The sequence below is a fragment of the Labrus mixtus genome, chromosome 2 (assembly GCF_963584025.1).
Source record: "Labrus mixtus chromosome 2, fLabMix1.1, whole genome shotgun sequence".
NCBI lineage: Eukaryota > Metazoa > Chordata > Actinopteri > Labriformes > Labridae > Labrus > Labrus mixtus.
Genome location: NC_083613.1, coordinates 21305122 through 21331164, shown reverse-complemented (window position 1 = coordinate 21331164; position 26043 = coordinate 21305122). Strand labels below are relative to the sequence as shown.

The following is a 26043-nucleotide window of genomic DNA, read 5'->3' as shown; positions in this document are numbered from 1 at the left end:
TCCTGCCATACTACTGTATTCCATCTTTCAAAAAAGAAAGACAAGATTTAATATTACTTAACAATATGTTAAAAGTAGCCAGTTTGGCTTCAGTGTTAATACAATATACACTCTATAACAGATTGATAGTGTGAGTATTGTTCTTTTTCAATTTCATTCTGAAAGTATTCTGATACAAGCTGGCTACAGGTCAAAAGAAAGAAAACAAAAACTGTAACTGGTACACTTTTACTCAACAGTTTGTTAAACAGTACTTAAAAACCAAAAAAAATAACATTGTCAAGTATTATGCTTTCCTCCTTTCTGTGAAATAGGGTGGAGATGATGGTGGTGTTGGGGGCAGGGAGTGGAGACCAGCTGACCAAGCCCATTCCCTTGTCAATCATGTGGATGAGATGCCGTGCGAGGAACGGGAAACGATGGGATAGTAAGCCACAATATCTCAAATACAGCTTTTAATTCATTACATTTCTCTTTTTTTAAGTTTCCTTAGACTCTCTTTTTAAGGAAACCATCCAGACATATTAAGCATCTTTTGACAACAGTTAAGCCATTATAAGAAAATAGTTTCAGACCATGGCTTTTCAGTCAAGAGAAATGCCTAACTCAGACTAAAAGCACACAAGCACGCAAGGTAAGTTAATCAGATGCAAAGTAGCAGTTTTGTGATTCTTTTTGTGTCATTTCATTTTTAGTTTAAGTTCTGCAGGTGGATCAGTCCAGATGGGTCTGTGTTGGAACCACACAGCGATGAGAACAAAAAGCAAGGCAGCGAGGGTGTGATTTGGGCACAGCAGGAGAAAAGTCTGGGAGGTCAACAGCTGGGTGGAGGTAAAGGGATGGGTGGAGGGAAACCATGTGGATCGATATAGCTGTTAAGGTACTGATTGTGTCCTGACAGTCACCAACAAATGTCCTCAATGTGCAGCAAAGGTAGCTTTCTTCAGACTAAAGTTTGACCAGTTGATGGAAAGCCGCTGGCGAGTCTGTCGAGCAGAATCCAAGCAAAATCTGTGACAAAACAATATAAAAAACGTTAACCTTGCAGAAAGTTACACAGGCTCAAAAATAAGTTTAATAAAGTTACCTAGTGGAGTTTTCTTAGGAAGTTGTTTCACCTCAGCGCACATATTGTGTAACCCTGGGGCCTAACAAAGGTGTTGAATGTATTTATTTATGTAAAAGACTTTTCTCCTATGGGTGAGGAAACCTTTTAGGTCGTTATAAAACCTACAATTTTACTCCATTTGTTTTTTTCTAGCAGTCATCTTCAGTATTGCTGTTGCTCACACTTATTGCACATTTGTTGCATTGCCATCTCCCTTATAAATAACAAAAAACAGTATAAACCTCCTTCCATGTGAATGTATGGATTACAAACAAAACTGGGCAGTCCAATGACAACATTACTCCACAGCCCTACTGGTTGAAACTTTTAAAAAGTACCTTTAAGACTAATACAGACAGAAAATATTTTTAGAAATGTTTTCATCACCATTTGACATAAATAGATATTAAAGTACAAACATACCTTTTGAAATATTCCACCTCCCTCTCCGTTTCATCCATTTCAGTGCTATCCAAGTCGATGTCTTTGGGCAAGAATACATCATCTAAAACAAAACAACATACATCAATGATCATTTTGTATATCTCTTAGTAAATGTCATCTCTGAGAAGAACTCAGAAATGTTAATTAAACTCATATATGCATCCAATACACTGCCACAGAGTGTCTCCCGAGTAGGCAACACTACAGTTGAAAAAAAAAAAAACAAGGACATCAGAGATCCTTTGTACATTTTCTTTTTAAATATTTAAAATTTTGTGGAATTTGCACAGGATGCAGGTTCTCAAACAGATTGTTCAAACAGTATAAAACCGGCCTGGCTTTTTGTGTTATTCAAGCAGGTTTAAAGGCCAGAATGAGGTCAAGCATCTTTTGGGGTTGGATGTGTTGACATTACTTGATAGTCTGTATGGGAGGATTTCACTTGTATTCAATTCAATTTTATTTGTATAGCACATTTCATACAAACGTAAACTCATTGTGCTTGAAGTATCTTGTCGGTAGAAAAGATTATTGCAAAGCCATGTTGTCAGAACAAATGGCCATATGGGCCCAAGTGCAACATAATTATTTGAGACTAATTAAAGCTGCTATAAGCAACTCAAAGTTCCCATGGCACAGCAGCAAGAGGTCAATGACGGCAGCGATCTGACAAGTGCACACATTGAGTAACTGAGCTGTGAAGCCATGGTTATAGCACAGAATGCCCAAGAGACAAGGGAGGAAATAGATACATGGCTGAACCCTGTAAATGTTTTTCTTAAGGACCGTATTTTTTCACTTAGCATGATGGCTGTGGAACCTATTGTTAAGTGTTATGTCCTATACTGTGGATGGGGGACAGGGGGCCAAGAGGGTGCTGTAAGTTGTGGTTATCGCTGTACTAAGTGTCGAACAAGAGTTCCAGTAAAGTACGTGATCATGAACAGTCTTCGTGGTAATTATTGAACTAACATTGGTAGCAGAGGATGGCTGCTGGCAATTATAAAGTTCCGCCGCCGTTTGACGACAGGAAGTCATACGAAAGTTGGAAAAATGAGGTCGAAATTTGGAGGTCAGTTACCGATTTGGAGAAGAAGAAGCAGGCATTGGCAGTTGCCTTGTCGCTAACCGGAAGAGCGAGGGATAGTGCGCTGGAAATCGCCGCGGAGGACTTGAATAAAGATGATGAATGCACAATTCTCAAAGACATTGTAAAAAACTGTGAGACATGCATCAGACACAGCAGACCAAAGCCTAAGCCAGCGGTAGGTTTGCCTATGGCCTCAACCTATAATGAAACTGTAGCTGTGGAGCCAGGAGTATGGAATCTGCATGCTATTGATTATTTTACACGTTTCAGTGCAGGGAGCATCGTCACCTCCAAGAAACCAAGAGAGATTGTGAAGCATTTTATTCACTGCTGGATAAGTGTTCATGGGCCTCCATGCAGACTGTTCAGTGACAATGGTGGTGAATTCAACAGTGAGGAGATGAGAGACATGGCTGAAAAGTTTAACATTGAATTGAAAACAACTGCAGCATACAGCCCATGGAGCAATGGCCTCTTGGAAAGGCATAATCAGACACTCACTGAAATCTTATTGAAAGTAAAAAAAGACAACGGATGTGACTGGAAGACAGCCCTAGACTGGGCCTTGATGGCAAAAAACTCTATGCACAATGTACATGGCTACAGTCCTTACCAATTGGTGTTTGGGCAGAACCTAAATCTGCCTTCAGTGCTCACTGATACACCCCTAGCTCTACAGGGCACCAGCATGCGCTGTTGGATATCCCAGAACATCACAGTGTTACATGCCGCAAGGAAAGCATTTGCAGAGGCTGAATGCTCTGAGAGGATCAGAAGAGCACTTCGAAAACAACTGCGGCCCATTGATGACCGATACGAAACAGGGGAAAAAGTCTACTACAAGCGGGTGGATTGTACTGAATGGAAGGGTCCTGGTGTAGTCATCGGCCAAGACGGAGCAGTAATATTTGTCAGACACGGGGGCACCTATGTTCGTGTACATCACTCCAGGCTTCAAAAGGTAGATCATCCCCAAGCAATGCTGGGAGAAGTGGATAATCAGATGGAGGTAACTGAAACTCAAAACACATTACCTGAAACTGAGCTAAGGGATAACTTTGACACTGAAAATGAATGTCGAGAAGACCTGGCTATAAATAATGATCCCCTCAGTGTAGAGGACAACAGTGAACCCCCTCAGATGGTAGAACAGTCTAGAGGGGACGAGAATGGTAGTTCTTCTGACACTACACAAACCCACCCAATTAAGACTTTTGAAAGACTGCAGTTGAAAATTGGACATGTGGTTACCTTCACAGACAATGATACTGGTCAAACACACACACAGGTAAAATTCTCAGCCGAGCAGGGAAGGCAACAGGTAAACACAAGTACTGGTACAATCTACAGTACACAGAGCCTGAAGAAATTGCTGACACAACAGCATCAGTTAACTTGGGACAAGTGAATGATCTTCAGGTCTTTACAGCTGAACAAGTACAATTATGCACTGACAGGCACAAAGATGAAATACTCATTGTAAATGACGACATTTTCATGTCTGCCAAACATTCTGAGCTCAACAACTGGAAAAAGAATGAAGTGTTTGAAGAGGTGAAGGATGAAGGCCAGAAATGCGTCTCTACAAGGTGGGTTTGCACTCTCAAGGAAACACCTGATGGTGTTGTACCAAAAGCTAGATTAGTTGCAAGAGGCTTTGAAGAAATGAACACTCAGGAACTCCAAATAGACTCACCTACCTGTGCCTCAGAGTCTCTGAAAATGATAATGGCTGTCATATGCCAAAAGAAGTGGCCGCTGAACTCCATGAACATTAAAGCAGCCTTTCTACAAGGTAAAGAGTTGGCTAGAGATGTGTATGTCAGGCCTCCCCAAGAAGCCCAGAGGCAAGGCCATCTTTGGAAGCTGAAAAAGTGTGTTTATGGTCTTGCAGATGCTTCTCTGTATTGGTATAACAGAGTAAAAGACACAATGCAGAAGTTGGGAGCCACTGTGTCACAAGTTGATCAAGCAGTGTTCTATTGGCTGGATGACTCCAGCAATGTGATGGGGATTCTTGCTTGTCACGTGGATGATTTCATTTGGGGTGGTACAAAGACATTTTCCACAACAGTTATCCCTCACTTGAAAGCTGTTTTCCAGGTTGGACGTGAAGAACACAACAGCTTCATTGGAATAGAGATTCACTCTCTGAAGGATGAGATACAGGTACAACAAAGTATGTACATAAAAAATCTGCAGCCCATTCCTGTGGACCCCACCAGAGCAACTGAGAGAGAGGCTCCTTTAATAGAAACTGAAACTGAGATGCTCAAGTCAAAGATTGGCCAAATATTGTGGGTGACAAGGCAGAGTAGACGTGACATTTTGTGTGACATTTCCATGCTGGCATCTGGTACAAAACATGCCACTGTTCAGACCCTGCACAATGCAAACAAACTAATCAGAAAAACTGAAATCAGAAGATGTGACCTTGAGGTTTCAGCACCTTGGAGAGGACCGGTCACTAAAACTAGTGGTGTTTAGTGATTCCTCAATGGGTAACCTTCCTGATGGAGGCACTCAAGGCGGACACCTCATCATGCTGATGGGAGAGAATGGAAGATTCTCACCTTTATGCTGGCAGTCAAAGAGAATCAGGAGAGTTGTCCGCAGTACTTTGGCTGGAGAGACTTTAGCACTTGCAGATGGCATTGACAGTGCAGTTTTCTTAGCCACACTTTTCTCAGAGCTTACCACAGGTGATTACCGACGAAATACCTTGCCTATTGTGTGTGTAACAGACAATTATTCTCTTCTGGATGCCGTCAAATCTACCAAATCAGTCACAGAGAAGAGACTCCGCCTCGAAATCAGCAGCATCAAGGAGCTCATCCACTCCAAGGTCGTCCTGCAGATCATGCGGTCAACTACAAAGGAGCAGCTTGCAGACTGTTTAACAAAAAAGGGGACCTCTGCACTAACTCTGCTGAAAGCTTTCAGTGAAGGTGTATGGCAACTTAAAGGCTAAATGGACTACAAAGAAGAGCTTTTCCACATACAAAATAGTGTTACTAAAGTTGCAACTATAAACCTATGTTCATCTGTTAAAAGGAACTAAGCATTTGTGTTTCCTAAACTGTTAAATGTTTTGGACTTTTTCTTTAAAGAGAAAGGGGAGTTTGTTAAGTGTTATGTCCTATACTGTTGATGGGGGACAGGGGGCGCAAGAGGGTGCCGTGAATTGTGGTTATCACTGTACTAAGTGTCGAACAAGAGTTCCAGTAAAGTACGTGATCATGAACAGTCTTCGTGGTAATTATTGAACTAACACCTATCTGGTCCGATAGGCTGGTTCGGACTAATATTAGAACAAAACTATTGGACATGAGCTATATGCTGAATTTACAGCATCTAATTGTGAGTAATGCAAAAACCAACCTATTGAGCTGCTTGTCTTGTCCCCCTTCTTCTTCTTGTTCTTCTTGGTCTTGCCCTTAGGCTGCGGGGACTCTGCACTTGGAGGTTTGCCGTTCTGTTGGCTCTGCTCGGACTGGGGCGCTGGAGGAGGAGAAGGGTTTGACACAGGTGGACTTCTCCTGTCTTCCTTTATTTGGGTCAGCGGTTGTTGCTGCTGCCTCTTCCCACTGTTGCTTCTGTTATAACTCCTGTCCTCCCTCCTTGGTTCTGTGGTTGGGAGAGGAGCCAGCGCCTCAGTCTGCCTGATCCGCATTGCTTTGGTGTCTGTTGTAGCGGTTCCATTAGCTAGCTTTGCTGTCACTTCTGAGTTTTTGGGTAACTCTGGGGCCTTCTTCACAGCAGCCTCACAGTGAGCCACTTTAGCCGAGTGTTTTGTTTTAACTCTGCCGTTAACCTCGAGCTGTGATGAAGAAGTGCCATTATGGAGGATGGCTGGAGAGTTGGGGATGTTGGTCTCAGAAGGTAACCCCTTCTCACTGGTGAGTTTAGGGCAGTGCAGTGTGTTGGGCCGGGTCACGGTGTCAAACCGGCTTTCCTTCTGATCGGGGAGACAGATAAGAGTATGAAGCAGTTGTGACTTTCCATTCTGAAGATTATCAAGGACGTTCTGAGCTGTCTGTTTGAGGGGCTGTGGGTTGTTTTGAGTGGGAGCGGTGTTTTCCTTTGCTTTCTCTTTCTTTTTCTTCTTGGCAGCACGATGCTGCTGCAGCGCCTGCAGCCGGAGCAATTCCTTTTGAAGCGCTGCCTCTTCCTCTTCCTGCTGTTGCCGCCGTTGCTGCTCTTCCAACAACTGCTTCTCCTCCCTTTCACGGGCCTCCGCCTCCATACGGGCCTTCTCCTCCATCTATAAATAGACAGAGATGTACACTTTTAGCACTGTGAAGTTTGACACACAAAGAACCTAGTTGTAAGGACATGTTGATTAGAACTTGCGTGTTACTATATTTCTATGGTCATACAGGTTTCACAATGCAACCATTTAAAGACTTCTAAAAAACAATGACAGTTACCTTCTTTTGTTTATGCCTGGCCCGTTTGGCTGCCTTAGAACTAGATGCAGGTTTATTGTCAGCACTGTTTATGAACTGCAACAGGTCCTCCACCCGCCTGTGGTCCTCCACCCCTCCATCTCGCTCTATTATCGGCTGATGCTCCTCACGTTTGGGCTGCTCCTCCTTACGTTTTGTCAGACGCAAGCGCAGCTTTTCTCGCATCTCTGCATAGTTTCGACTGGTAGGGGCAGCAGGAGGCTGGGAATAAAACAGAGTATGATTAAATTAATCTGCTCAATTCTTACAATTTCCCTCAATTATGCGGGTAAAGGCAGTTTTCTCTGTAAATCAGACTTACCCCGCCGTGGCCAAAGAACTCGCAGTAGCAGCAGTCACAGTACTTTCCTTCTTTCTGGTTGGTGGACGTTGAGGTGGAGGAGCTGTGCTCAGAGCAGCTGTCCTCGTCCTGACTCTCCTCTCCATCATACGGCGGGTGCTCGTACGTCCCGTTCCCCTCACAGCGATGTCCTTCACAGTCAGGATCACTGAAAAGGAATGATACTTAAAACTGGTCCCTGCAGTACTTACAACAAAAACAATAGTGTCTTTCCAAATAAACGGTCTCTGTCATTCAGTGATCAATGGGTTTCCATGTTTCCGAGCTTGCAGGATGTAGTAGAGCTCTCACCTGCAAACACTGGGTGGGGCACTGACAGGACCATCTAATGTGGAGGCTGGAGGCTCAGCAGGCGGGAGGCATAGGCCCTGATGGGCATCCATGAAGTCTGGGGCGGGAGCGGCCATTTTTGGAAAGGGCTGGGATCCCATTGTGGGAAGTTGCGTGGTGGGTGCTGGGGGCATGGTTGGGCCAGAGAGAGGAGGGAGGGGTGTTAGTCCTGAAGGGCAGCTTCTAGGGGGGGCTGGAGCAGGTTGTCTATGGTCCTCTTCACCTAGATTGTGAAATACATCGTCTGGAGGAGACAAAGACATAGTCAGTGAGAACCTTGTTTTGTTATCTGATACAAAACTTTAAAACACAGTTACCATTACAAATCCACCAAAAAATAATGGAACGTTAACACTTTTGTTGAAGTCAAACTGAATTAAAATAGATTTGAAAAACTAAGTTTATTAATAGATCCCTGTACAATAGTGATAAGTACCAACTTGGGAAAGCTAGGTTTAAATTTTGGAGTGGACATGAGTAAGTCTTGTTTGCTAGCTGCTAGCCAGATTTATTGTTGTTGTTAAATAGACAAATGTCCCTTATGATACACTTATATACAATGCTACAGTACATGTTTTGATTGTAAGGATGAAAACAATCTTATAAATATTTGTAGGCTACACAAGGATATTGTCAACTCTCGTCAAAGTGCTGACAGTAACGTTCACCACCTGCTGCCCTCAGACACCCTGCAGCGATGTCTTAAGGTTTGGTTTAAGATGGAGTTAAGCTTAAAAATATGGAAAATGATGCATAACTCCAATTATAACTATAGTTAATATAAATTCTTAAATAAAAATAAGATATTATGATTCATTAAAAGTGTTAAAAGAAGGACTGTTTGATTTAGCATTCAGCTAGATTTAGCTTCTTATCTGTACATGCTGTTTAGCGTTTATGTTTTACTGAAATATAAGTGATATTCAGTGTGCAAAGCAATAATTTGTTTCATTTTATAATGTAAAAAATATTGTGTTGTAGATATGTTATTGAATTGTTGTTTGTGTCTACAGTTTACTAAGATGATAATGATTGCTTTACATGCACTCCTGGAAAATCTACCACTACGACAATGAATGATATATAAATTAACAATATAATATAATATTAAATCTTGCAATAAAAAATAAAAATCACATTTATAATTGGAGGAAAATGAACACATCCCTCACACAGCACATCCGGGTGTCCAATCCAAGTAACTACCTTAAACTATTATGACAGAACAACCAACTTGATGAGGAAATGCTACAGATGATTAACAAGAATCATCAAGTCCTCCTTTCATAGTGAGTAATGTATTCTTGCCACTCGAAACTATGAAAGCAAAAATACCATGGACATTTCCTGATGAGTTAAACAATGAGAGTCACACCCCTCTAATGACTCTGGGTTGAACCACCATTAAGTCAAAGAAAAGCCCCGTAAACAGTTCAAACCCAAGCACTGATCCTACTTCCTGTATTACCTAAAGAGTTGGGTCTTTTGGATGCTAGGTGGATGGGTGGGTTATTACTTGACTGGACAGTGGTGGCAGTGCAGGACACGGAGGACGTGGAGGCCGAGGTGGCCATCACCACTCGGTTGGTCTCCATAAAGGCATCCTGGAAATTGTAGAGACACTTCTTCTTGGCGCCGTTCTTCTTCTGCTCTTTGGCTTCTGAAGAGGAGCACGATGACGAGGATGAAGACGATGACAATGACGAGGGAGTGGAGGAGGAAGGAGGGAGAGGGGTGGGCAGAGAAGGGTGATCCCCTTGGGGGCCGATAGATGATGTGGGAGGGAGGGGCACGTCAGCGAGGGGCGGGCCAAGCATGTCACCTGTTGATGAGGAATGAGAGATTTGTCAGGGTTGTGACTTAATGAGACTTTTAGTAAAGCCTATGAAAGTCCAAATCTGCCATAGAATCTTACACATTAATAAAGGGTCTTCCTTACAAAATATTCAGCATCTTAAAAGTATCAGATCTAAGTTTAAATCAAATGTGAAATGGTGTCATTTTAGTTTCTGGACATTTTGTCATTTTTTTTATTCATTTTGTATTCCAATCACAAAAGTCATAAACCAGCTTTTCAGCTATTTACACTCAGCACCAGCTTCCTAAACGGCCATGGATGATTATTTATGGACACTAGCGTGCCAGTTTACCTTTGTAGTTTTTTATTGATGACATTAAGAGTTTAGTTTGGGCTTTTGATGAGCTATTTTCAGAGGCCCTAACACTAGCTATCATTTCGCATTGCGACCCTAGACTATATGAATGATGGACTGCACAACTGCTCCCCAAAAGTGAAGCCAAAATATTTATTGTTCCTCTGCTGACTGGCTGCATGTATGGGTCATAAAGCCTGTGTTCTCCATGATAACAGATGGGACATTGTGCAAACTTTAAAATGAAAATTCACATCAATTTTCTTTCATAGTCCCAAGTGTTCATTTTTCATAGAAGGTTAGTTCAAATATAACGATGATTTACAGCTCTGTTGACGAATGCGGTTCTTACAGCGCTGTATGCACCGGATTAGTCGAGTAGAGGAGGAACAGAAAGAGAGACAACATACTGAACAGGAACACAAGAGTCACTAAGCTTCCCTGCTTCAAACTTACTAAAGAATCTCTTTTGCAGTGGCCTGTGCTGACTTAAGGGACCTTTGTCTTTTTATCTGTAGGTCAAATTTGTGCTTTGGTAAGCATTAAAAGGCAGGACGTGAATTCAGTGGCTCAGCCAATCCCTTCTGAAAAAAGGAGGCTTCTCAGCTACAGTTGCATGTGAATGCTAATTGCTAACTAAAATGTCCCTTCAGTTATCAATTGAAACTCATATTGTAATGGCCGGGGTTTTCCTTTCTCTGCTGATTCTGACTCAGAAAATGAATTCATTCAGTTTAGAGCAGCACTAAGCTGACAGTCACAAGTCAGAGAGTTGTTAATCAAAATGTGATTGGCCAGCCTCACACACGCTTTAGAAATGTTCTAAACAATGAAATGGGCTGTATTTCCATCATTATAAAGAATTGTGTCCAGACAGTTTTCATTGGATGCTTAGTGAGACTCTCATCTTGGTGTCAGAAACCCCTTTTACAGGTTGCAATTCTGCAACATTGCCATAATGAAGTTCTGTTGTCAGCGTCCCAGTATGTGGAATCACAATGTGTTACAGCGTTGCGTAAGCGGGACATGCACAGCGTGTAAACACACAGTGGGAGCTCCACATACACACTTCTGCAGGCTCACCTGGCAGGGATTCAGGCAACAGCACAGACGGATTCCAGCTCTTCATCACTGCAGCATCCCACAGGTTCTCAAACTTGAGGGAGAGGCACTGCAGCGAGCTGTTCCAGTCGCCTGCTCCGCCTGCACCGCCAAAACAATTCTGGTAAACGTGCTCGGGTAACGAGGGGCTGAAGGCCGGCTGTTTTGCTGCTGAGTGGTTTGATGTTGGGTTTGGGGGCAGAGGCTTAAAATGAATAAAAGAGAAGAAGAATGTGGCACATTAGTAAAGGACTTCTAAGATTTTGTAAAATTAATTTGTTGACTTTAATCTGCCCCCTTGTGGAGGATTGTTGAACTGTTACTAGGTGAAACTGAAAGACAATCAAGCTCAGCATTGTTCCTGGAACCTTAAAAAATCCCCAGTGATAAGGAAATAAATAAAATTTTCCCCTAAAGAGACTCTTACCACTTACTTACTGTCTAAAGAAAGCAAGAAGGAAACACTTAGTTCAACTGTAAGGCGTGATTCCTCACCTTGTTGTGTGAGAGAGGAGGACTGGGGGGGTAGAGTGTGGGGTGCAGAAGAGGTCGTGAGAAGTTGTGTAGGGGCAGGTGGCCATGGATGTGGGGGTAGAGGTGGAGGGCAGGGTGGGCAGGGGGAGTCTTGCTGTCTGTGAAGAACTGGTGTCCTACAGTGGGAGGAGGTGTAGCGTGGAGAGGACTGGGGGGCAGGCATGTGGCGGGGCCCAGGGCGGAGGTGCTGGGATCCTGGTTGCACACGTGGCACTCGCAGGCATGCTGGAGCTGTTCTACCTGAGAGCGGTAACACAAAGTCAGGAAATATTGTTGCGTTTCATTTTTGAGTTCATGTGCTTCTCTTCATCATTATTTATATATTAGAAATATATATACTGTATATATATTGTGAAGTACAGGTACACTTCTTACATGCAGATTATTTGTTTGTCCCAGTTTTTATTTGGTCAATTGTTGGTCTGACAAAACAATATATCAGACCTTTAATTGAAGAGTGTTTTGAGTCGTAATTCAAAGTATTTGCTCTCAGCTCTGTACAGTACTTGGACACACTTTGCTCAGTACCAGAACAAGTATTACAATGGTAATAGTACAAGTTAACATTTCAATCCTCAGCCCAAGAAGAAGCTACTCTTGATATAACCCCTAAACCAAAAAGTCCTTGCCTCCACTGCTGAATAATGACAATAGATATCAACGTTTTTGATAGTTCCTTTTTACTTAGAACGTTCTTTGAAATAATAACCATGCATGTGGTTCACTCACAACACAGTAAGGTAAGTAAAAGTGTGAAAGCACCTGTTGGTGGCTGTAAGACGGTGGAGGACTATTGGTGTTAACTGAGGAAAGCTCCTCCTGCTGCACTCGCTGCTCCTGACCGACCTCTCCGTCAGCCTCCTCCTCATCACCCTCTGATGAGCTGCTGCTGCTGGTGATGGGAGGAGACTGCAACAGAAATGAGTTGAGCAATGAAGACTCCATTAGGTAGCAACTTTTCCCATATTACCGGTTACCCACTCATAATGAATACAAGATTCATCATAGGGAAACTCGGCAGGGAAAATTGAAAACTAATCTTGGGCTTTTTTAGAACTTACCCCTGCCTTTAGTGCCACGTTTTCAGCTTCCCCGTTGATGTCATTATGGAGGCCGTTCACAGCAGACGTCACAACACTGTTGTCCTCATAACCACACATAGGGTAGATGTCCCCGAACTTACTGGACAATGGAGGCACTTCGTCATCATCACTAATACTGAAAGGAGATGAAAGTGAGTAGTCGGGTTAGGGGGAAGTAAAAAATTTAAAAATATTATCTATAAGAGAAGTGTGCTAATATCTTTATATATTATACACAAGACTTAACTGAGTCAAAGGTTTGTTACAAAGGGATAGACATGTATCCAAAATATTGAATTTTCACACACAAGCTTAATTCTGAAATTGTTTACTCAGTGAATGCAGTGTTTCACCTAGGTTTACAGGGGGGGTTTACACAACATATTTTCCAACCTATGCTCTCTGTCTGCTGGTGAGATTGTGCTCACCTGTGTGTGCACGCACGTGTCTGTGCGATACAGAGAGCAGAGGAGAATTGTAAACGCTCAACCACGTAGAGACAGAAATGACATGCCGTCGTCGTGTAAATAACATAAGGCTTTTAGTTTGTTTAATAAAATGACAAGGTACAGACCTGTTCTATATGAAAGGTATCCTTAAATGACTTTTGTTGTGATCTGGCATTATATAGAAAATACAATTACGGTAAATAAGATGAACTTGACCTTCAGGGGGGGGTGGGGGGGGGGGCGGGCGCACTTGCAAAGCCGTTTAACTCTTGTGTGGTAAAACTTTCTTATATAGTTCTAGCATAGTATACTATGCCCCTTTCTTTTTAAACAGTTATGGGAGATATTCTTTATTCTAAGAACTTTATTTATCCATTAGGAACTTCATTTGTGTAAAAACAGCATTGCAAACACAACGTAAATTCTTGTGGATCTTCCTCTTGTTCTCTGCCTTCTCTCTCTCTGCACACAATGTTGTTTTTGTGCCTGTAAGTTCATGACAGACCTGTGTAGTTTGGAGTGTCAAAACCATTTCCTGGAGTCTTGTGTATTTTTATGCCATAACTAATGGTGGTGTCTTTATACTTGTTAAGTAAAAACTGAGAACATATTAAATGATCTAATTAAATAATAAATGAATTGGTCACATTTAAGCAGCAGTTATTTATAATCTGTAACTCGTGAATAAATCAAATAAGAGAAATGATGAAGTGTACTGCTTAAATCCCTTGAGCTGTATTCTGCCTGACTCCTGAAGGAATGATAAGTTACCCAACAATAACGACCATTGGTGACTGTTTCATTATGTGAGTGCTTACAGTCTCTAAGCTGTCTGCCTCTTTCTCTTTCTTGTTGCCTCAGTGAACAGTATTTGGGGTTGCAAACTCTTTGTATGTTATTTAATTACCAACACGTGTTAGTCCACCGTACCGTAATCACTCATACCATCAGCTCACGCGCTGAGGTTTGTCATAAGGGTAAAGGGTAAGACTTGAACTTGTAAAGGGCTTTTCAAGTCTTCTGAACTCAAAGGGCCATTCACACACTGATGGCAGAGGCCACCATTCACACACACCACTGCTGCAGACAGGGGTTCAGTGTCTTGCCCAAGGACACTCCCACATGTGACAGCAATAAATTATCAAGTAAATAAATCAAGTAAATCATATTTTACTGAACTGCTCTTACACACGTGCAAAGAGAGAGAGTGCATGGACATGTGCTGTTGGGCAGAGGTTCTTTCGGGCGCGAGGATTAAGTTCTAGGAAATGTCAATTTTTCAACTCCGCTGGTGGGTTCCTCACTTCCACACTGCTGACATGTTAACTTGTGTGTGTGTGTGTGGCTGTTGAGTTAGTGTTTGTGACACTGTGCAAATGGCACGGAACTTGTAGCTTGTGTGTGTTATTCTAAGATTGGCAGAGAATCGACTATATTTATGAGGACCAGCTGGTCACGGCCAAACAACCAGCCGGTTATGGTTATAAATAACCATTTGATGGCATAGGTGACTCACAAGGTGTTGGTGTCCCCTTCGGGCAGAATGAGCCGTGGATGCTGCTGAATGGTGATGGGAGAACTGGAGTTGGAGCCCGATGCTGAACTGCCCGAGGAGAGACTTGGAGGGTGAACCTCTGCCAGGTAATCCCGACGAGGTTCACCCTGCAGAGGGAGCTTAATGTGGAGGTCCTCAGCGATGGGAGAGTCCATGATGCCACATGTCAGGATGTGGGAGAGACTACAGTCGTCACATGTGCACCTGTGAGAAGGTATGAGTGATTCATTTGTCAATAAAGGCAGTTTCTAATTTATTTTCACTTTTTTAAACCGACGCCAGGGCAGATAAAAACTCGGTTGAATCATGGAAACTTACCGTCTTCTATAGTTGCAGTTTGGACAGTCTGGAATACCGAGCCGAGATGACAGCATTCTCATAGTGTCTGTGACGTTGCTGTTTCCAGAGGGGCATTTTTTGCTGCTAGGCAACTTTAAAGAGAAGAAAATGAAAAAGGGCTGTGAAGCACAGAAATGCACATTTTAATCTTTAACCATGATGGCTGCGTATTCTTGTAGTGTACCTGTTCTTCTATAAATCTTCTCTGCTTAAAGAACTCCCAGTCCTCTTTCAGCATCCGCTGCTTCGTCTTCAAAGTCTGGTAAACGGACAGGTAATGAAACGGACAAGAACTTATAGAAATGAAAGAATTCAAAATACCAAGGTAAGAAAAAAGTTCACTAAGCTGATTTGTATTACATTTTTAAGCATCTTACGTTTTTGCTTATCAAGGACTTGTGCGGCTCTGTTCTTTGGTTAGTGAGACTCTGACCCTCCACCTTAAAAAGCAGCTGCAAAAGAGAAATCCTTAAAGCTCCAACTAGTGATTCCCCCCATGCAAAAATCATTTTCATTTCCTGTTTTGTCTGTAATGTGTTACCTGTTCATCTACATAGTCATCAATCCTCTTCTCACATTCCTGCCATTCAGCTGCCACTGAAGCCATCTCCTGCTGCAGCTGCTGGTAGCTTTCTAACAAGGTCCTGTACATGTCTTCATTGTATGTATCATGCGAGGCTGTGCCATGGCTGAAAAAAGGGGTGCCGAAAAAGACAAGTTTAAAAAAACTGGTAATTTCGTTTAAGAAAGATTTGTGGATCTGTGTTAACTTAAATCAACAATTCTTTAAACAGAAGTGTAAAACTTTAGTTTATTTTGGGTCTACAGCAAAAATGGAGTCATTACTTCTGTCTGCAAATGAGTAAAAGTATATCTTACTTCAGCTGTGCAACCAGTGCAGGTAAACTGCTGTGCAACATCGGTTCAGAGAACACCAGATTCTCAAAAAGGTGCTTGTTGTGCAGCTCCCACGTCACCTGGAATTTCTGGAGGTGCTCATTCTCCTGGAATACAGGAAACACAAGTAAAAATCATAGCTGGAAACACAATTAAAATCCTCTGTGAATAGCTTCCCATGCCAGCTGCAGGACGGCTAGTACTCGTACCAGGGTGAGCAGGAAGCTGCTGATGGTGCGTGCAGCTTGACAAAGGGCGCTGTACTCCTCTAGCAGCAGGGAGATGATCTGGTAGGCCTGAGGGGGACCCTGGGCTGCACCCACGTTTCCCACAGCACCTGGCGTCTTGGAACCTTTAGAAAGGTGCTTCAGTAGCCGCAACTTCATTTCTAAGACGTATTCACGAGCCTGCTGCTCCAGCCGTTGATATAGCTGGTATGGGTCCTTCTCACAGAGTCTATTGAGTGGAAAGAATATCATAAAAATGCTGACATATTATGCACTGGACATGTTGGCATAAAGAGAACCCAAACCAAGAAAACCAAAGAGAAAGCCTCCTGTTGATATTCTTTTCAATATAACTTCTCACTTTGTCTACTGTTTACAAACTTCCCACAGTGAGTCACAGCCAAAGATCAATAGGACATTCATGATATCAAGGAAATAAATATGTGATTTTATGGACCAAACGTGACTGGTTACAGAAAAGAAGCTCGTTGACATTATTGCTTTCTGATTGTTTTTACAAAGGCTTATTTCCTGTATCCAGAGGAGGCTGTAGTAGCTCAACAGAGACCCCTAGTGGACAAACACACACACAGCAGTTTTACCTATCAACCAGCTCCTTCATGCCGTCCTTGTCTCTCTCCAGAGGCTGGTCGTGGTCATCTGCTAATGAAGTTCCTGTCTGACGGTAGATGCAGCGCACCAGGTACCGAACCTCCGACCAGTGGTTCTGTAGCTGCTGGGTCTCCCTCTCTGACCCAGCAGAGATCTCCCTGTATTTCAACAGACAACAGAAAAAAAAAACGACTTTAAAAAGGAAGATTGAACGACAAAAAAAAATAAAGATCATTCGGTTGCAATCCATGTGAACTGACCGTCTCTCGTTGCAGGCGTCGCAGCTGCACATGGTGTCAGCAGGCAATGGTGCGGTGAGATCCGGGGCAGGGAGCATGGGTAGTGTAGGCACAGCAGTGGTCAGTCTGTCCCCCGTAGCTGCCTCCTGGCTTATGTTTCCGTTACCCACAGGCATGTGCAGAAGGAAGTCCTGGCTCTGTAGGAAATATGAAAAACAGCAGAATAAGATAAATATTTATTGTTATACTTCAAGTGAGAAAACATTTGAACAGCTTCTTAAAAAGACCCAAATTAATACACATGCCTCTGTATGAGCGACTGAAGCAAACAAGTTCAGCGACAAGGTCGACTATTTCTATGTTGTTATCAAAGCCTGAATCCCCTGCCACGGGGAAGGTGTCAGATGAAGTGATTAAAAGCATGTAGCTGAAACTATTTTATTTTACATGTTCCACAACAAAGATTCTTGATGAATGACACATTTGACTGATAAAAGAAAGTAGAATCAACAAGGAGTTCATTGCTACCACTCTACTGCCACAGAGGTCACAAAATCAACACGATCCGGATTGTTCTCCGAGGACCTTTAAGTGACGAATCTATTACTGTGTTACTTGTTCAACCGAAGAAGATTCCAATGTCAATTCCAAAACATGCTGCAATGGCACATCACATGACTAGTGCTGAACATCGGCAATATTTCTGTGATACAATACAAATCATGATACAGACATTACTTTGAAATATATTGAGATATATGGGTATTTGGCAAGACAATTGTTTACCTTTTTTTGTCATTCAAGAGAAATTGTCTTTGTATAAACAACATGTACCATTTACTTCCACTATGAGATAAAGACGTTTATTTATATCCAATAACAGAGGGCATCTGCCTTTATATCTATAACTTCAAACATCACTTTTCCGCCTTTTTACGCTCGCTGAACAAAGGCATTGAAATGTGCGTTCATTAGTAGACAAAATGCAGTCTGAGAATGGGTACAGCATCACTAAACAAATGCAATATTTAAATATATCAGCCTTTTCTTAAGGCCTTTGCACACCAAGTCCGTGTTTTTCAGATCCATAATCCGGGGGGAAAAAAACTAACTTTACGCACAGACACCTTGCACACTAAGTCTGATGCCTTTATTTTTCTATTAATTGTGAAAATTCGTAAAGCAGAATGGGGGGTCCATCCACATTAAAACGAGACAAGAGCGAGTAAAGTTTCACGTGTCAACAAAGGAAAGTTTTTCCTCTTGATAAGGAGCTGCAGAATAATCCTGATCGCTTCCAGGTGTATTTCTGGAATATAAGTGGTGCGGTTTGATTCTCTGCTCTTTATACTGGAACCACACTTTTAAAAGAAGAACACCAGTTTCCGCAATGCAATTGATCTTTAACAGCGGCTGACAGTATGAGGGGTACACTACTGACGCACAGGAAAAAAACGCAGAAAATCACACCTGTTCCCAACGAAATATGACGGGCCAAAGTTTCGGAAGCCAGTGTGCAAACATGATTGACCCAACATGGGATCGTACTTGTTTTTCAATGTGCATCAATTTCCGAAGAAGAAAATGACTCAGTGTGCAATGGCCTTTCTACTCCTACAGATGACCAACTGGCTATGAAGAACTAACGTGTTCATGTAGCCAATGATGTAAGTTGAAGTGGTCTGGACATTGTTAGGTCTAAACAATACATTTCTCATTACTGTAACAGCTATAAGGCTGAGACAGAAGCCAAGCCGTGAGCAGACAACAATGAAGTAGAAGGTGCAGTAAGTACCGTACAGATGAGCAAATCTTTGGAGCAAGTCTGTTCAAGAAGCTGTTATACCAACAATATCCCACCACTGTACTACTTAAATCACATGTTTTGGAGTACTGGGTTTAGCAGTCAGTCCCAAACCTCTGCAGCTAAGATATTAGCCTCTCAGGTTTCTTAAGGAACCTTTGTCAAATTATTGAAGCTTTCTGTTTCAGAAAAGCTTTCTGCAGCTGTGTCAGAGTTAAACAGATTAGATATTACCAAAATGCAATGGTATTAAATCAGCATAGTATCCAACTGTGGATGCAATGGAACAATACATTATGAGGAAACCAAACCCAAGCCAAACAGCAGGGCCGAGGCAGTCACACCCACTACTGAGGAAATTCAAACCCTCTGACGTACCTGACAAGACGTCATTAAAGTCTGATCAAAACGATACGAACACTACTAAAAGTACCAATGAAGGTTATGAGTTAATATCACTAATACGGTAAGTGCTTGTATAAATTTAAAGCAGGCAGAACTCGTGAAGTAATTCTACTATATTGTAATACTACAAAAAATTGACCAACAGGGAAGTGCCCCTAAATTATTACAGGACAGAACTGCTGCACCCAGCACACTTTACATCAAGTCTACCAGTACAAACTATGACTTTTTTCAATCTAGACATTTCTCTATAACATACAGACTTAATCCTATTCAGTCATTTAATTTCCCGGTCCAATAGGTCAGATATAATTCATGAAACTTCCCCTTATTCAGAGACATGACACAAATGTATTAACAGAAAAATTGGGACGGATTTTACACTACAAATGACACTACTTGTAGTTATGAGTGAAGACAACACATTATGAGTTTACTTAAGGCTCAGGTCACACACAGCAAAAGTAGAGCCAATTCACAGAGTCCAGTCACAGTTCTGACAATCAGCTTTAGGCTCTGCTTGGTGAAAAATAAATGCTGCAATGTTTATTGGTTAAAGTCTAGACGGAAAGAAACAGACTTAATCATACGGCACTGCTAATCTGACCTGATATGGAAACAAACAATACAAGAAAATAGAGGTGAGTAGGGAAGTAACGATTCAGTCAACTCACGATACGATTCACGATACTGGGTTCACAATACGATTCTCTCACAATTTATTCACATTGTGACTGAAAAAGATTCCTTTAGGGGCTGCAAACCCACTTGTCAGTGTGGTTTGGCCTTCTGTTGTTTTTTTTCTTTTCTCACAACAAGGGGAGGTGATTGGAGCTTCTCATAGTGGTGTCGATTAAATGCTGCATCATGTTGGCTGTGCTATTTGTGTAGTTCCCTGTCTTCTTGCAATATTTGCACACAGTTTTATGTCTTGTCTGTTATCTTCTCACCTCTTTACTTTTCTGTCTTGGGGAAGCCAAAATGCTTCCACACCTGCGATTTAAAAGACGGTGGTTCGTCCTCAATTTCAAAATCTTGCTCTACAGCTGCTGACGCACAAGATATTATTAGGATTAATTTTTCAGAGTACCAATGTGAATCTTGACACCTTTGAAACGATTTATCACGATTTTACGAATTATCTTTACATCCCTAGAGGTGAGTGTCTCCTCTTTGAATTCGCTGTGTAGTAATTAGGGCTGGGAATCGCAGGGTGACTCGTGATACGACATGTGACGATATGATAAGCCAATAATATCATGATACAGTGATTCTACAATATTTGGTATATTGCAAGACAATCGTAGAATCATACAAAACAACATCTGATACCTCTTTAAGGCAAACTGCAATATTTAAGCACTTTACTGCCGTGTGTTCATGTCACCCTCATTCATGTCAAAAGCACCACCTTAAGGTGTCATGAAGTAGTGACGCAGAGAGTCAAATAAACAGTGAAATCTGTTTATAGAGCCACATCTTTTTTTAAATTAAAATAGCAATATTTCGCACCAGCCTTGTGATACACAAGTCAGGACGACGATATATTGCCATATCAATATTTACTATACTATAGAAGTAAGTAATAGTCATTAATCCTATTAATTACAGTAAATAGTCCCACCTTTACAGTATAATCTCAGAGGTGGAGAAGCGACTCTGTATTGCCTTGAAAAAGTAATTACTGTGAAGTGATTTTTCAGGTTTTTAGCTGGTGTTCTAGAGCTAGCTGAGCACACGGGCAGGCTGTCTAACATAAAGAAGATCTTTACACGAGAAGACATTAGTCTGAGACACTATGGCATCCATACAACAGAAACCTGACAGGTTATTTACATTCAAGCACATGCAAGACATCCAGCGTCTCCGAATACACAAATGTAGTCTTCATGTATCAGAAGATTAACGACCAGTAGGCCTTGTCCCGGCAGCAGAAGCCAGTCTCTCGGGTAGACGGAGCTCCCCCAGCCTTAAGCAAGGTGATCTGGCACTACTACCACACGACGTCCCCGACGCCCAGCCACTAACATCGGACCGTGTCGTCCCTCAACCACCGCCCGACGCCCAGCCTCCGCGATCTGACTGTGCCGTCCCAACCAACACCCGACGCTCAGTCAGCCCCATCGGACTGTGTCGTCCCCACAACCACCACCGTCCTCATTCACGCACAGCCTGCTCCAATCCCACTTCAGCGGCAAGGAAGTGTGGACAAAAGGAACGCAAGGAATACAAAGGAGAAATCCTGCCTTCTCATTATCCCATTATGCTCTTTTGTAAAGCATCTCGAGACACTTGTTATGATTTGGTGCTATACAAATAATGATTTAATGATTGATAATTCACGTCGATTGCCCTTGATATTATTTTATTCTTTGAAAGTGAAACAGGGTAAATATATTAAATGATAGTATGTTATTTAGAACTTCTTATAATAGTAATAAATGTCAGTTTGCAGCATTTGTCAGTGCTGGCAAAGAGATTTAGGTGGAAACAAGAGCTACATCATCCAGTGATTACTGACCACAGCTGTATGAGTTGAACTGCAGACTTTTGGCATCAGTGCAACCACAGATACGCTTTAAAGCAATGGATTCTTACAAAAGAACAAGTGGACTGAAAGTCCTTCAGCCTACAATGCCTCCACTCCAACACCACAACTTTTCATACCCAGGTGACTTACCCCTAACGACTGTTCCAGAGCCGTGTGTCGGTCCTCTTTCTCCACTGTGCGCCTGCAGTCAGAACACACCCACAGAGGCAGCTGGAGGGGACTGGGTGTTTTGTTGAGCTGTGAGGTACCGTTCTGGCCCGAGATCCCTGCCTCTGAAGGCATGGAAATCTCTTTACGCTCACATCGGCATAAGAGGCATCGATCACCGGCCGTGTAGGGGGCCCGCTGGTTCAGGCCGAACGTGAATGGGGTCTGTGAGGAGAATGTAGGAAGAAGCAGAAAGAGAACATTTTAAACATCAAGAGGACAGTCAATATAGTGTGTGCAAAGTCACTGTTTGATAAAATGATCAAAAGGCCATACAACAGGGTTAATTCTAAATAGAACGCAAATCTTCATTTGGCTACTATTACAATGTGTAAGATATCTAGTGAATTAAATCATAAAATGACCTTAATATATCATCAGATATTAAGGACAGTATGGATTGCGGTCTGAGTGGTCTGTATTTGTTTTGACCAGAGAAGGTAGGCAGTTTTAATGGTAAATGGACTTGAGCTTGTATAGCTATTTTCTAGTCTTCTGACTACTCAGAGCTTTTACACTGAAGGTCACACCTAACAAATCACACCCATCACACTCTGATGGCAGAGGCTGTTATGCCAAGTGGCCATCAGAAGTAGTTAATCAAATTCATACACATTCACATACATTTATACGCCGCCGAAACAATGGGAGCAACTTGGGGTTAAGCATCTTACTCAAGGATACATTGGACATATGGCTACAGGAGCTGGGGATCAAACCCCCGCCCTTTCAGAGATGACCGACTCTACCACTGATCCACAGTCTCTTTTCGCTCTTTTGAAGATACCCCCACATGGCTGTTTGAACACCCCTCGGTTCACCAGATATGAGACCAGTTATCACTGCAAACCAACAGGGCAAGCAAACTGGTTCTGATAGAACTGATTCTACCCGACCTGAAAAGCCTCAGCATTTATTAATAAGCTCCACGACCAGGAACGTGGTAAAAGTTAAACCAGGATAAATATTGGAGATGCATTTTAAAAAGTGGGACAATTTATATCTTTGCTGATTTTGTCCTTTATGCGTGACTTTTGTTTTCTGACAGACAAAAAAAAACAAGAAATAAAGAAAGAAGAGCAGCAAACCAGATTATACCAAAAACATCCAGATGGGTTTACACAAACATAATGAAGCACAGGTGAGGAGTCAATGATTCTGGGGCATCAGGTGGATTATGTGATTGAACATTTGTGCTAAACCAGTTGTCTTAACTGTAGGCAGTAAGCGTCTTACTGATAACTTATTGAGCATGCATGTAAACAGAACAAAATATGTTCTAATAAATATAATGTCATCATCAACTGTCTTGGTGCTGTATTCTGGGTTTTCTGTGTAGTTCGTTTCTATGTTTGTAGAATGTCATTCTGCTTCCCCAAATCACTGCCACAGGGTAAATTCATTTGTAATAAAAGCCAATTTTCATCTTTCAGAAAATGTTTTCATGACTTTCCTTGAAATATGGCAAACAGAAAGCTACATTATCAGTGCGGCTAACATTGAGTTTACAGACAATGATCATGTTTAAGAAGTGTGGCCTGAACGTAAATAATCAGAATTGAATATACTTCATGTTTGTGTCGAGGTGTCAGTCCAATCACTGAATGTTTCAAATATGATAGTGAATAAGTGCTATTAACCAGGGACCTGATTAATCAATCTTTTTGTGGCCGTTCCATTTTAGCGTTCCTTACCTTCTGTCAATAACATTTAAATGATATTAAGGCGATGGACATAACATAACTACAGAAGAAGAACTTGACAGTGCCCTTCAATAAACCTATGTAACATCTAAAGTACATTTACCTGAAGGACTCCAGAGAAGTCAGCATTCACTGGTCCTTCCGTGAACTGGGGTGTAATGCTGTTGTTCACTTTGACCTAAGGGATAAGAACAGCTCAGTGTTTACATAGAACCGACCCCTTATTAGTTTGATAAATAGCTGAACGTGGAAAAACCTCATAAAGACCTCATACACAAGTGATTCCTCCATCATAGAGATGTATCAATTTGTTACGGACCTTTGGCTGAATTACTTGATGTGTAAGTTAATTAATATCCCATTTTAAACCTTTAATTGGTAAAGTGAGGAGCAATATTTCGTAGTTCCCAAACTATCTGCATCTGGTTCACTTTCCATGCAGGTGTCAGGCAGGCAGTACTGTCAGGCCTGCCCACGGCTAGGCAGGTGAAGTATAACATAAACACAATGTGTCTGAAACCAGTATTAAGAGGGTTAGACTAAGAGAGAGAGTACAAGTAAGAGTTAGACTAGAGTAAGGCAAGCCGTATCATGATTAAACACTTTTTCTAGGAGTAGTATCTCTTTAAACCTGTGTATGCTCTTTTATCAATTTGAATAAAACTGGCTGATTAAATGTAATAAAGACAATGTGGGCCTAGGGTTTGAATACAACTCAAAGGTGGATAGCTGTGTTTAACCTCCACTATATACATGCTTTGCAAACCTATGATTAAAAAAAAACTACAACAATAAAGCTAAAACGTGAGGACAAACTTACACCTTTTTACAATGATGTCACACTTGATGGAGAGGGAGAGGTCACACTATGCATGCTCGTTGGTTGGGAGGGGAGTATGTTTCTTTAAAAAGAAACTTTTTGCACAGTGTAAAAGTTAATACACTGATTGATTACATTCAACAACGATTTGACTGAGGCGCACTATCCTGTAACACACAATAAATATACAATTATAGGCTACATTTACGATTTTGTGACCCCCCCCCCCCCCCCCCAAAAAAAAGCTCACACCTTACTTTCAAAACCAACACGAATGAGAAACTAATAAAACACAAGTAAGTAAAACACCTCAAAGAGTCAATTAAAGTTTCTGTTTTAGTTATAACTTCAGACTCATGTCTTAGCTATCTAAGCCAGACAGCGGGTTTAAAAGGTGTGTATTCTAACAAACACAATCAAGTTGAACCCAGACGAACCTTTATAAAGAAAGCAAAATGTAAGGTCGGCTTTTATAAACACACCAAGGCCCGATGTGGCTGAAGTTGTTAGTCCTCTTAACTGTTAGCATTAGCTAGCCTACATGTTTATACATGTAAAAGCGGCCTATGTTCTACTGTGGTGAAGCTTGTAGCACGTCCAGGTAATCTTGACACTGCCAATTTAATCCCCCACCTAAGTGAACTTTTAAGAGCTCAAAATAATACCCCGTGGTGTTAAAGTTGTTTATTCAGCTACGATCTCTGAACTTAAGCTAACGATGATGGTCTCAGCGTCTTGTGTTTACGATAGTTTGATTCAACATATTGACGACAGCGTGACATATTTTGATCACTCGTGTGATTTAGTAGACGACAAAGGTATTCGACTGAGTATATTTCAGCAGCAGAAGCGTTGACTGAGTGAGTTAAATTCATGTTACGATGCGTAGAGTAGTGTGAGCTAGCTGTGTTACTCGCATCGGTGTCGGGGCCCAAAATCAGATTTGTGTCATTGATAACACGTCTGCACATCCAGCAGCTCGCACAGGTGTGACAGTCTTACCTCTCCGTTTAAGCCAGTGATGGAGGCTATAGTCCCGTTGCCTGTGCTGCCAGGTGTTAAAAAACTGACGACAGAGGCAGGTGATGCTGTTCCCGCACAGCCTAGGGCCGAAGCAACCCCGGCCTTGCCACTGCTGGTGTTGCAGACAGCACTGCAGCTACTGCCACCGCCCCGCTTGTTCTTCCTGCGTTTAGCCCCTCGTTTAGCATCGGTTGGACTCATTTTTTTTTTTCCCCACACAAGAGAAGCGAGACAACTTGCCGTCCAGACTTGGCAGGGTCTCAGGTGGAATGCCCGGCGCAATCACTCGGTTGTAAAATCCGGGAAAGCGGATTTAGAGACTCCCAAAACGACAGACACTCAGTTCCATCAAAGTGCAAGCCGATTTTCATAGATTCCAATATGGCCTCCTGACTGGACTGCCCCAACTCGGCTTCAGCCTGCGTTGCAACGTAACTGTGCGTAACCCATCTCGGGGCTTGTGGGAAATTGAGTTTATGTGTGGGGGAAAATACAGTGGGAGGAAATTGTAGTTTGAATTTAACGTTTAAGAAAAAAGTTTGAACAGCTGATGAGTCGGCG

General features: G+C 42.1%; 1 protein-coding gene across 6 annotated transcripts; it reads right to left on the bottom strand.

The window, feature by feature from the left end:
- fam193a (family with sequence similarity 193 member A) lies at positions 1-25879 on the bottom strand. 6 transcript variants are annotated; one of them, XM_061056149.1, is made up of 23 exons: positions 25462-25878; positions 23743-23817; positions 21859-22101; positions 16991-17166; positions 16721-16888; positions 16101-16347; positions 15874-15998; positions 15536-15683; positions 15372-15446; positions 15179-15253; positions 14974-15086; positions 14617-14859; positions 12631-12787; positions 12332-12478; positions 11531-11809; positions 11018-11240; positions 9250-9603; positions 7743-8025; positions 7413-7599; positions 7073-7312; positions 6024-6906; positions 1532-1613; positions 1-1011 (listed from the first exon to the last, which is right to left on the bottom strand). In XM_061056149.1, the coding sequence occupies exons 1-23, from the start codon at positions 25681-25683 to the stop codon at positions 918-920; spliced, it is 4839 nt and encodes a 1612-aa protein (XP_060912132.1). In that variant the 5' UTR covers positions 25684-25878; the 3' UTR covers positions 1-917. The 6 variants fall into 6 exon arrangements, with proteins under 6 accessions (XP_060912132.1, XP_060912140.1, XP_060912166.1 ...); XM_061056157.1 differs by having other exon boundaries at positions 9298-9603; XM_061056183.1 differs by lacking the exon at positions 12332-12478.
- Between the last annotated feature and the right edge of the window lie 164 nt (positions 25880-26043).